This window comes from Protomyctophum parallelum, assembly GCF_964188405.1.
Source record: "Protomyctophum parallelum genome assembly, chromosome: 11".
NCBI lineage: Eukaryota > Metazoa > Chordata > Actinopteri > Myctophiformes > Myctophidae > Protomyctophum > Protomyctophum parallelum.
Genome location: NC_139707.1, coordinates 21,557,508 through 21,570,001, shown reverse-complemented (window position 1 = coordinate 21,570,001; position 12,494 = coordinate 21,557,508). Strand labels below are relative to the sequence as shown.

General features: G+C 43.6%; 1 protein-coding gene across 5 annotated transcripts in view; it reads right to left on the bottom strand.

Annotated features, from left to right (window-relative positions):
• Window positions 1-1,473: 1,473 nt before the first annotated feature.
• Window positions 1,474-12,494, bottom strand: part of pkp4 (plakophilin 4) — a 99,681-nt gene continuing 88,660 nt past the window's right edge. For 4 of the 5 annotated variants that reach the window (XM_083776964.1, XM_083776963.1, XM_083776962.1 and 1 more), the window contains exons 13-22: window positions 11,427-11,544; window positions 9,806-9,994; window positions 9,233-9,406; window positions 8,657-8,807; window positions 6,874-7,066; window positions 6,368-6,452; window positions 6,043-6,160; window positions 5,571-5,702; window positions 3,754-3,827; window positions 1,475-2,644 (exon numbers count right to left, since the gene is read on the bottom strand). In XM_083776964.1, coding sequence (XP_083633090.1) covers window positions 2,399-2,644; window positions 3,754-3,827; window positions 5,571-5,702; window positions 6,043-6,160; window positions 6,368-6,452; window positions 6,874-7,066; window positions 8,657-8,807; window positions 9,233-9,406; window positions 9,806-9,994; window positions 11,427-11,544 — 1,480 coding nt within the window. In that variant the 3' untranslated portion in view covers window positions 1,475-2,398. Of the gene's footprint in view, window positions 2,645-3,753; window positions 3,828-5,570; window positions 5,703-6,042; window positions 6,161-6,367; window positions 6,453-6,873; window positions 7,067-8,656; window positions 8,808-9,232; window positions 9,407-9,805; window positions 9,995-11,426; window positions 11,545-12,494 lie in introns of all 5 variants that reach the window. The other variant, XM_083776961.1, reaches the window with a different exon arrangement.

The window sequence follows — 12,494 nt, the reverse complement described above, 5'->3', positions numbered from 1 at the left end:
GTTAACAGCAAAATCATTCAGTGTTTTTGACGACAATTGTGTGTGTCCTGGTTTTGGGCATTATTACAGTATGTTCGCTGTTCTTGTTTTCACGTACAAACTTCTCTTCAACTGGGATTTCAGATAATGGTCCATAGATTGTAATTTGTGTGTAGAACGTTTCACGCAAATTGCTAAAAAATCCAGGCAGAACATCAGGTATAAGTATTTCTCAAACTGCTCAAAATGGCAGAAACTCTGAGGGCGGAGCTTTCTGGTCAAAGTGACAGTATGTATTACAAAACAGCAATTTTCATTGGCTCATAAAACCTATATTTTTTCAATTAAAAATAATTTACTTCCGATTTGTACGTAAAGGTCCAAAGTTCATGTGTAGAACATTTCGTGCATTTTGATCAAAGATCCCAGGAGGAGATAGATTTGAACTGTTTTTCATATAATTCAAAATTCAAAACACGATACTTATGAGGCATGAGGAGACATACCAGTATATGTGTATCGAAGTTTCATTGCTTGACGGTCAAACGGTTCATGAACTATACACATTGAAAGTTTGCATTTTCAATTGAGTGCTATAGCGCCACCTTTTGGCCAATGCTCTCACCGTTTGGCATAGCCCTCTACCATATTGCTGCGTTTCGTGAAAACCGACTGCACGGTTAAATTGGGTATTTATTGTTTTTCAAAGTTTCAACTGCTCAAAATGATGGGCGGAACTTACTGGCCAAAGTGAGATATGTTTCACATGAGTCAAGGCACATGTGTAAACAAGGTCCATGGAATTTGGCCAAACGAGGCATGAATTATGCCTGTTCAAAGTTTTCATTTTCAAGCGATTGCTATAGCGCCCCCTTTGGCCAATTGGAGTAAGACTGGTTTCAGCGCTATTTGGCATAACTCTCTACCATATTGTAAAGTTTCATAAACATGTGACTCTGCATGTATATATTAGGGACCGATGGTCAAACTGTTCATGAGCTATGCCTGTTCAAAGTTTGCATTTTCAATTGAGTGCTCTAGCGCCACCCTTGGTTGTGGGCTTCGCATCCTCACCGTTGGCATAGCCCTCTCTACCATATTGTTTTGCGAAAACCGACTGCACGGTTAAGTCAGAACTACTATTTTTTGAAGGAGAAGAAGAAAACAGATAAATACAATAAGGTACCAAGAAGTCCCTTCTGGCTTGGTCCCTTATTACAACTAGCCCTTACCCGCGGGGGGTACTGCGCCCAGTGCGTTTTTAATTCACTAATAAATTCATTATTAATAATTAATGTGTCAAATCGAAAAAAGGGCTCCGTTACACCCTCCATATGGTCAATGCCTGTGTGAAAAGGGAGCGATTGGTGCAGGCATTGAGGAGATAAGTGTTTGTTTCTGACAGACAGACACACACACACTCAGACATTGTTAGAATTATAGTATGATATGTGAATAAGAGGTTGAGGAGCGAGACAGAAAATGTGTACCTGTGAAGTCACAAAAAATTGTGCGATTACACAGTTAATTTAAAAAACAAAAGTGAACCTTTATTATCTTTGCACGTTTGAGTTTTGATGCCATATTTCTCCACATCTCATAATTTCTTTATATATTTATATCTATTTATCTATAGAGATTTAACATGGCACAATTTGTTTAATTGTTTTTTTTACCAGTGCTGATGAGCGTAAACCAGGTAACACGTTTTCTTTTGTTCTGTATTTACAATAAAATGAAGGAAATGTACACGACTCTATGGCATACACAATTTTGACAATACGTATGAATACAGTTTGATCCCTCTGTACAAACTAACATCTTTAGTTTACTATTATAATTTTACTTTTCTTTTTTTACAGATACTGTATGAGTTCACAATCCATTTTGGCTTCTGCACATACAACATACACTTCCCCACCTAGACTCTTTGCCGCGTACCTTTCCTCACATGACTGACATCTTTCACCATGCTATCACAGCTATGGGTTTCAGAAAGAAACCACGAAAAAAACCAACAATAACTAACATCTAGAGACAGAGCAGGGCGCACATGTCTCATGATAGTGTCCCGTAACGTCCATCAACAGATCCACTGCATTATTCCATCTTCAAAAAAATAAAAATAAAATAAAAAACATTCCTAAATTTCCTTCTTTGGCTCACATCCTCTTTCCATCTGTCTTTCGCTTGTTTGAACTCCCCCCCACCCGCCCCCAACACACACACGCACGCACTCACTCACTCACTTTAGAATAAACTCGCACACAAAAAAAAAGTTCATGAAATAGTTCATCTGTTGGGAGAGTGGGTTGTGAACCCCACACCTCTACTACAAGTTGAAGATTTCCCTCTAGATACAGATCTCATCTGAACCTAAAATCACTTTGTCCCCACCCCGCCAGGGTTTCCCCTAGGTCTATACCCAGGAGTCAGGGGAGCCAGGGTACTGCTCTGCCCTGTATGAAGGCCTTTGTGTGCTAGAGTAAAAGTCCACGTAGTTGGTGGTGGATTTGAGTCCATGAGGCTGGGAGCTGTAGTCTGCCGTGGGAGGGTAGGTGATGACTTCATCCATGTAGGGCTCATCATAGCCATAGGGGTGCTGAAGGTACATTCTGTAGGTGTCATAGTTCCTCCTGCCTGGCTCCTCACCATAGTAAATTGGCTGCAGGAAGACAAGCAAAGATTTTAGGAAGACGTGCAATTCCAAAAGGAATGTCGTAAGGCATGTCGTGAGGCAGAATGTAATGTGCAAAAAAACTAAATAGCATCACTACTACCACAAGGTGTGTTTTCCCTACATCTTTGAGGGGCGCTAGACCCTTCTATATTCAGCTATATTGTAGATCTTTGTCCTAACACAAACATTAAATGCCATTGACAATGAATGGAGAATTTACGTCATATGTGTCTGAGCAAATCAACATGCTACATCATGATTGATGATGTACGATGATAAATAAAGAGCGCCCCTCACATCACACGGGTATGATTTTCTTAACACTAGACTGGTGTACTTTGGGCCCGTATACTCAGGGGCCACGTAAGTACTCACCCCAACCAGCAATACTGCTCAATTACATTTTATTATAGTGCCAAATTACAACAAGTTGTCTGAAGACACTTTACATAATGGAGCAGAGACATTGTCCCGCTCGGAGCAAGCAATTTTTACCAACCAACACATTTTGCTTTGCACCACTTATTTCGTTCGCTGTGGCTTCCTTTACCCATGAACACAGATCTGGTGCTTGTTCCATTAAACATGTCACAAACATGCTGGCGAAGCAGCACAAATGTGATGAAAAGCTCAGCCAATCAGTGAAGCCAAACAGACAGATATTTGGTGTGTCCATTAAGACCCGCGGACAGACAGATTTTTCAATTATCTTTGGTTTCTCATCAAATTGCCACTAGACACTGCATAGCCCTGGGTCAAACACAGGTTTAGTGAATAGATATTACAATCCAACTATGCATTTATTACTGTATATACATATACAGATTATGACTATCTTGAAACCTCAAAATGCTGTTAACAAAATAGAATATCCACAAGGTTGTATCGCAAAGCATTGCGAGCTTGTAAATAAAAGGAAGGAATAAAATAATTCTGAAATTCTTTTGACAAAAAAAAAACACTTAAAAATGGGCCTGTGATCCAAAATGGGCCCAATGGCCTAATAATTAGCTGTCGCTTGCTGAAAGGAAACAGATCTTGTCGGCAAACGACACAGTGGTGTGATGGGAGTATAAATTGAGGTTATATTTTACCTGTGTTCTTCTTGGCTCCTCCCTTGTGGGTGAGGAATAGGACCCTATGTAATACGGAGAAGGTTTTAAAGACCCTAGAAGAGAAAAAGGGTATTAATGCACAGCAAATACTCTTACAAATCCATATGAATCCCTTTAGGACTGGTGTCTGCATTTTGATAAAGAGGGGAAAAGCACTGCTATGCAGGGGAGAAGAATAACACCAGGTTATAAAGCCAGCTACCAATGCATTGACATCTACAAAACACATTCCATAGGGTTTTTTCTTCTTCTTTTCTTTGCACATTTTCTAAGCAGAGGAATCCTGAAACTCAATTCTCCACTTCTCTGTGTGGGGCTGGGAATGTTGCGGGTGCAGCTAAGTTTGTTTAGTCTGCCCTGCCAGTGTCTGACCCAGCCGACCTTCTAACCAGCCAATAGCCAGGCAGCCTGGGTAGCTCAGATAGCGGCTTTGGATGTTATCAGATGATTTGATCTCCGTCATCAGCAGTTATCTTATCAACACCATTCAATGCAGCCAGTATGGACATTTCCACATACTGACCTTGTTGTCAGCCATTGTCCAACTTGGCGTTGGTCGCGTTGTCCGACTATTACTAACCGTAACAGCAAAATCTAACCCTAACCGTAACCTCAGCCTTAACCGGACACGTAATTCCCTTAAACTCATATCAGTCTTAACCGGCCCTGTAAGTCAGTTTCATGATGTTTTTGCTTCAACTGCAGTAACTTCACTTCCGCATTTCCTAGTCGCCTAGGCAGTATGTGGAAATGTCCATACATTGAATGGTCCTGATAAGAACATACTGGTGATTATCGGCTGATAACAATCGAAGCGGGTGGCTCATAAAGGGCTCCCCATGTGGCTGTAGTATGTCTAGGTACCCTTTCTGCGCCTGCCCGCATAGTCCACTTTGGGCCTGCAGTGGCAGTGTTGTAGAGCAGAGGTTCCCAACCACCGGTACACGAGAAGGGAATCCTACAACCGTCACCAGGATTTTCCGGTGAAAAGTTTACTCAGGCCGGTCGTATCTTTACCGTTCACGTGTTCAGAGCAGCACCAGCAGCATAACAACAAGCTGTAGCATATTTTGTCACACTCGCACTAATGAAACAAAACACTACACGGTATGGGATTATAATTTAACTTCAAAACATTCAAGTATTCAGAATATAATGTAACCCAGGTAAAGTACGCACTTAAACTGCATGTTTAACTAAAGTTGTCCACATGTCCAGACTCCAAGGTCATTTCTGAAAAAGACATGACAAGACCAGACAATGACCGTTTTTTGGTCATTGTTGATATAAAGCCTTTTGGGTCAATGATATAACATTATACTGTGATAGCGGCGGGTAGGCTACTTAGGCCAGTCAACTGTCTTCTGTGGGTTAGGTGTTTGCGATCCGTGATAATAGAAAGGTTGGGAACCCCTGTTGTAGAGATTAGAGAATGCCCAGCAAAGAGACTCCTAACACTTGTAGACTATGCCGCAAGTAACGCACCCTCCATCACAATAAATGGAACTTGAATGTGAATGCTTCTTTTCAAAGTAGCTGACTCTGTAAGAGCTAGCAGGCCCTAGTAGTGGAGTAAAATATGTCGGTGATGGCAGTTGGTACAGGGGGATGTTGAGAGGTTTGGAATGTAGCGGGGGGATAAAATGGATTACAGCCTTCACAGGCACAGACCCTGAGGGCATCCTTTCTTTACAGTCTGGTGCACATGGCCGATGTGGTTCAAATCATATTTCAAAGACTTTACTGATTTGCAAGCTATACGCAGCTCAATGATCAGCTTATTATGATTACTGTACCTGTATATTGGTTTTTATGCACACTGTTGTCCCCTTGGTAATTATAAAATTGCATAGTTGACTTTGCCCTCTGGTAATCTGAGCGGTTCTCTTTGATGCCCAATATGGCAGGAGACGAGGTGGCACTACCAGCTGTGGATGGAAACAAAAAGCACAATTTATACCTTTATAGGACATTTTCAACTTGATCGGGGAATGTTAAAAACAGTGGACCAGGAATTGGAAATACGAGAGCCGGACCAACTTGTCGGATTAGTTTAATTTCTACATGGGTTGGGTGTTGCAATATATGAAACTGATTTTTGATTCCCATTGCTCAGACTAAGCTGCTGATCTCCATCTGTGCCCTAGTAGTCTTATTCCCATTCTTGAACTGTATGTCATATAGCTAGTTTTAATTAAAACTTTCACCTGGATATGCAGGTGCTGAGCACCGCCTCATTACATCTCTAACTCGTGTTTTTTTACCTACCAGGGTTGTTGACAGGGGACATCTGTATGGAGCCAGTAGGCAGAGTGGGCTGGGACTTGAACCTGTCTCGCTCTAATGTCGACACTGGAGTGAGGAAGTGGTTTTGGTTCCATCCATCCTATTAAGAGTAAGAGAAGAACAGTGTTATATATCAGTCCTGTGTTGCAGTTGTTTCCTTATGTTTTTGGTACAAAGCAGCAATGTTTGTAACATCACTACGATGCAGATGCACTGAAGCCACTGAGTGTATGTGTGTGCGTGCATGCGTCTATATGTTGTTGAAGGGAGACAGATTGCATGATAGCAGTGTGGTTAAGGTTCTTACTTTCTTATAGATGGTACGCAGGTCCCTGTACTGCCACAGTGTATTCAGCACCTGAGCAGCTGCTTTAAGCACCTTCATGGAGTACCTAAGCAGACGGATACATAACAGGTTGTCTTTAGGTATTCCAGAATCACATGAGCCTCATTTCCAGTCATAAAAGCAAACATTGCATGTTAGCGGTGGAAGGAAGAATTTGGAAGAGTGGTTGCACTCAGAGTCCTTTTGGACACATAGGAGGCCAGAAATAGCTACCATGCCACCATTCCACTAGGAGGTGTAACCTCAGCATACATAATACCACCTTCCCTCTGGCTATGGCTTCTGTGTGTGTGTCTGAGAGTGTGTGTGTGCGTGCGTGCGTGCGTGAATGCATGAATGCATATGCTCCTATGTCTGTGTGAGAGTGTGCAATGTCGCCGGAGCACTATCAACGTCTGCGGTGTATTCATTAAGCTCTCCTCTGGAGCAGGGTTCCTCTCAAACTGACACGTGCTGCTGTAACACACCTGTCCCCCCTGCCCTTGGTGATGTTGACCAGCTTCTCGATGCCGCCCGTGTCGGCCAGGGCCTTGGCATTCTCCATGTTCTTGCTCGTGACCTCGTGCAGTGTGCAGCAGATGGCCGCCACCGTCTCGTCAGACAAGAGCGTGGTGTTTCCTCCCGGGAGGCGGTTGACCAGGTCCCTCATTGCATACTTCCCTGAGGGAGGGACAGTGAGAGAGAGAGTTGAGTGATACTAAATAATACGAACGTGAATTATATGCTTTTTGAGCGGTGCCTCCGCTCCATTACACAGCTATGTGTGTCCTTGTGTATGTATGTGTACGTGTCCGAGCACAGACACCCCCACACCCTAAAGTGGCCAGTAGAGTACAATAGAGTACAGCACAGCGTAAAGTGGCACAGAGTACACTACAGTACGAGCGGCACCCTGGGTGCGTTCCTGCCAGGGTCTGGATGTTCAGGATGGTAGTAGGCCAAAGAAGTAACATTTCTTTCAATTTAAACTTTAAATTGAATAACTAGATTTGTTACCGGCCAACTCGGGAATCAGGAATGATGCATACCCATTGCATACCTGTACATGTTTAGGGGCAGTGGTGCTGACAGATTGAGATTAGGGTACATATATATGGGAAGTTGCAGGTTTATCAATATTGTCTGTCCGTGTCCCTTGTATGGCCATATATGGAGATCTCTGTATGCGTTCTCTGACTTCCAAATTAATTATTTCATTCATAGAATGAGAGCATAGCATAGACAGGAGGCTGAGCCGAGGGTACCTGATACCATTGGCAGAATAACTAAATTGGAGAAAAAAGAAGGGAAAAACGTCTTTACAAGGTTGAACTTGCACAGGTTGTACTCTGCCATTTTAGTCTGTGCTGTACTCTACTGGCCACTTTAGGTGTTGCAGCTGTCCATGCTCGGACACATACACGGTTCCGGCGAGCCGCCCTGTGTCCGAAACAGTCAAGAAATACCGATGTGGGGGTCCCCGGGGGGTCCACTCCCCGGAGCATCCAGTCCCCCAGAACGTGCCCAGGGCTCGTACTGTAGTGTACTCTGTGCCACTTTAGGCTGTGCTCTACTCTACTCTACTGTACTCTACTGGCCACTTTACGGTGTGGGGGTGTCCGTGCTCGGACACGTACAAATACACATACTGTACATACATACGGACATAGCTGCATGAGGCACCGCTCAAAAATGGCAATAGCTAATTATTATTAAAAAAGAGAAGAGAAGGATCCGGGCACACAAAGTAAAAAAATGAGGAATGCCTTTATTAAATTAAAAGGAAGTTGCCTTTTAATTTAATAAAGGCACACACACATAAAGGCACAAACACACAATTAAAAGGCAGTTGCCTTTTGATTTAATAAAGGTGTTCCTCATTTCTTAACTTTGTGTGCCCGGATCCTGTTTTGATCCCGTTTTTGATCCGTGTGAGCACCTTTTTATCATTATCACACCCTGCTACCTCCATTGAGCACCTGGTTAGTTCCTCTTTCTTCTCAGCAAATTATTATTGTCTGGCAACTCATGTCAGTAATGTAATATGTATCAATATGTTGGCGTTTCATTGGACTCAGCTCAAATGAAGTGAACCAGTAGGCCTACAGCAGCACTAACCTATGACTCAGCTCAAATGAAGTGAACCAGTAGGCCTACAGCAGCACTAACCTATGACTCAGCTCAAATGAAGTGAACCAGTAGGCCTACAGCAGCACTAACCTATGACTTGGCTCAAATGAAGTGAACCAGTAGGCCTACAGCAGCACTAACCTATGAGCTCCTTGTTCCTGACATCCAGTGCCATGTTCCTCAAGGCAGTGGCGACAGAACACACCACGCGGTCGTTATCCATCCTCAGCAGCTCTACCAAGATTGGCAGTCCCTTCTCCTTACGCACGGCTGCTCGAATATATGATGCAAACTGCATTCGCACACACAAATCGGAAAATAAATGCACATTGCCGCACATATTTATCCACACAAGAACACGCACAGAGGGCATTAAAACATCAAAAATGTCCACAGGCCATGTGGGACACACATTGCTGAGAATGGATTTTAGGAGTGCACGTTTAACCACTTTCAACCTGGTGTTGCTATTTTAGGCATGTCATTATAGCCTCAATGCTATGGCAGTGCACAGATTAACGAGACAATTAAGTCAGACAGAGAATAGAAAAAAAATACTTGGTGCTTGACATGAAATTAGGTTATGGAGTCATTTATGGTCCTTTGCAAAGTCTTTCAAACCATTTGCTTCGACTTCAGATGTCGAATATAACTTTGAAAAGTGCAATGTAACGGAGCTTAATGAAAGCCTCTGCTAAATGAAAAGGGCATGCTTACCTTCCAGTTGCCAGCAGACAGGTTTTGCAGTGACCCAGCAGAGCCTTCCAGAGTGGCTGGGTTGGAACTCTCAGCTAGCAGAGTCAGATAGGGTTTGACCACCGCTGGGTGCCACAGCATCTCTGCCCCCTTGGGAGACTTGGAGAAGCCAGGAATTGGTCCTACCCCATCCCACTGAATGACACGAAACAAATGGTTTGTTTAATTCATCTGATGGCGGTTGCTGTAGCTTTTCAGGACTGTGGGTTCACTGTGTGTATTTTATGTTAAACCTGACGTTTAAAATTGACTAATTGGCCTTACACCTGCAAGACAGGTTTACTTGCATAGCACATATCTCGGCTGTCGGGAAGAAAACAAAGCAATACTGCCTCATCAGAGTTGGTATTGTGACTTTATATATTGTCAATTATGTGCATGAGAGGGGGGAGAGGTGGTGGAGTTAGCTGCTTTAGCAGACAGTTTGAGGGTCCAATGGAGTTAAGAGGTTTTGTCCGAAGCCCTTTGTGCTACTTTTCATTTGGGTCAATATTTATTTTAACACACAGACTACACCACGGTAGGCTCACTCACCGTGTCTTCTGTGGAACTCTTTTTCTTCTTCTTCTTTTTCCTGCCCCAGCAGCTAGAGTCCAACTCCTTGCTGGGTGACTCGTCGCCCAGCAGACCGTCCACCTCTTGGCCCCCAGTCAGTCGAGATGGGATCTCCAGCTCCAGACGGTACGACAGGTTCCTCAGAGTGCATATACAGTTCTCCACAATCTGAGGGCAGGGAAGTGGAGAAGGCGATTGATTGATTGATTGATTGATTGATTGATTGATTGAAGCCTGGAAGCTTGTTTCCATTGTGGTCCTTAGAATAGAAGAACGTAGAATAGCCAGGTGGCAATACAAAAAAGGCAAAGACAAAACAATAAAAGATGCATTAATATAAAAACCCTGTTTTGGGGGAACATTCGCCAAAAATAGCAAATCTCCAAGCTACAAGTGCAGTGGCTGACTCCAGTCAACTAAGTATTAGTTTAATTAGCAGGGATTCCCAAACTGGTGTGTGCACCCCTTGTGGTGTGGGAAAGGCCTCTGGGGGGTGTGTGACATGAAAAAGGGTAATGGCGGTTTAATGGTGTTATCTAAAACAAATTAAAAAATCCGGTAAAACACTGTTGTAAGGAGATGTATAGTATATAGCAGCTTGCCTCACAAGACGTCATAGAGGCATGACAACGTTATGAGGGCCAATTCCCATATGGTCGCTTTCTATATTACAAATAAGGCTTTTTTCCTCTCCTTTTTCTTTCCTTTGTCACTTTACTGTTCATGGGTGCATGTCTGGGAGATTTCAATTTCTACCTCCAGACACATACGAAGGTAGGGCAATTAAATGAGCTATCTGGAATCTGAATGTTTACCACGGTGTGTCTACGGGTTGCAAGTTTGGTGACAAAAGACATCGCATAGCTGGTGCTGCTAGGCGGGCAAATTAGCCAGCGGTAACAATGATTCAAACTGGCTGGGCGGGATGTTTCCCCAAAGCCTTTCATCATGTGGAAACATGTTTTCCTGTTAGCTTAGCTTAGTGTGTGTGTGTGTGCATGCGCTGTGCTGTGCGTACCTTGTGAGCATGCGTTTTGTACCTTGCTGAGAGCGTGCACTGACCTTGCTGTGCGTGTGTGTGTCGTGTGTGTGTACTTTGCTGTGCATGTGTTGTATGCAGTGGTGGAATGTAACTAAGTACATTTACTAAGTACTGTAGTTAAGTACAATTTTGACATATTTGTACTTTTGACATATTTTCTGTACTTTTACTCTACTACAATTACTAGTTACTTACTTACAAAACACAAATCAACAACTTCAGCCCTATTTGAAAACTTGAAATGAGACATTCTGCATGAAGAGTACTTATTACTTTTGGTACTTTAAGTACATTTCAATACTTTTGTTCTTTTACTCAAGTAAACTTTTACTTCTACATTGCAGTATTGAAACTTTCACTTTTACTTAAGTGAAAACTTTGAGTCCCTTTTTTCCACCACTGGTTGTGTGTGTGTGTTGTGTGTGTACCTTGCTGTGCGTACCTTGCTGTGCGTGTGTGTGTACCTTGTGTGTGTGTGTGTACCTTGCTGTGCGTGTGTGTGTACCTTGCTGTGCGTGTGTGTGTACCTTGCTGTGCGTGTGTGTGTTGTGTGTGTACCTTGCTGTCGAAATCGGAAGTGTTGACACAGGCTTTGATGACGTAGAGGAGTGAGTCCACGAGACCTTCGCAAGTACGCATTTGTTTCCTGGCCTCCTCACCAGCTGAGCTTAGGTTCCTTCAAAACCACACACACACACACACACATCAACGTTTGTCAATAGAAAACAGTCTGAAAATGTTTGAAATGTACATAAACAAATTGAGAACAGACATTGTGTGCGCGTGTGTGCTTCCCCTAACCCAGCGCCGGAGAGTGTGGTGTGGGTTTTACTATCCAAAGGCTCCATCCATAATACATGAGGTGTGTGTGTGGTCGGACTGAAGCCATTATAAGCGCTTTGCTGAGTAAATGAGAAACTAACTGAGCGTGCTCATCTCGCACGCACGCACGCACGCACGCACGCACGCACGCACGCACGCACGCACGCACGCACACACACACACACACACACACACACACACACACACACACACACACACACACACACACACACACACACACACACACACACACACACACACACACACACACACACACACACACACACACACACACACACACACACACACACACACACACACACACACACACACACACACACAGAGTTCAATTGACTGTTATCAAGGTCCATATTGAGCACATGTCTTCAAAGGAAAGAGCCCCCCAGGAGGCTGGCTGGCCCAGTGCATTGTCCTTAGCATGGCTCCTGCACTAGGACTGTATTGGTACTTCTCTGGGAATGATGGCATTAAAATATTACCAGTCATCTGGTAACACCACGAACGCCCGGGGGTATTTAGGACCATTACATCAGAGCACCCAGCGATTTGCAGCAACGGAGCACATTTAGCAATGCACCAGGCGCTATCCCGGATGTAGCTGAAGTAGCTAGATGTAGCCAAAACACCCCCGAGGCGATCGACAACAACGGGAAATATGATTAATTCTAACGCGACTAGCGACGGGACCGCGATGGCCCGTCCTTTTAAGATTTTCGTTCTCATCCGCTAAAATGGGGGGGAACATTTTGGATGACGTCACAACCGGAATGACATCGAATGTTG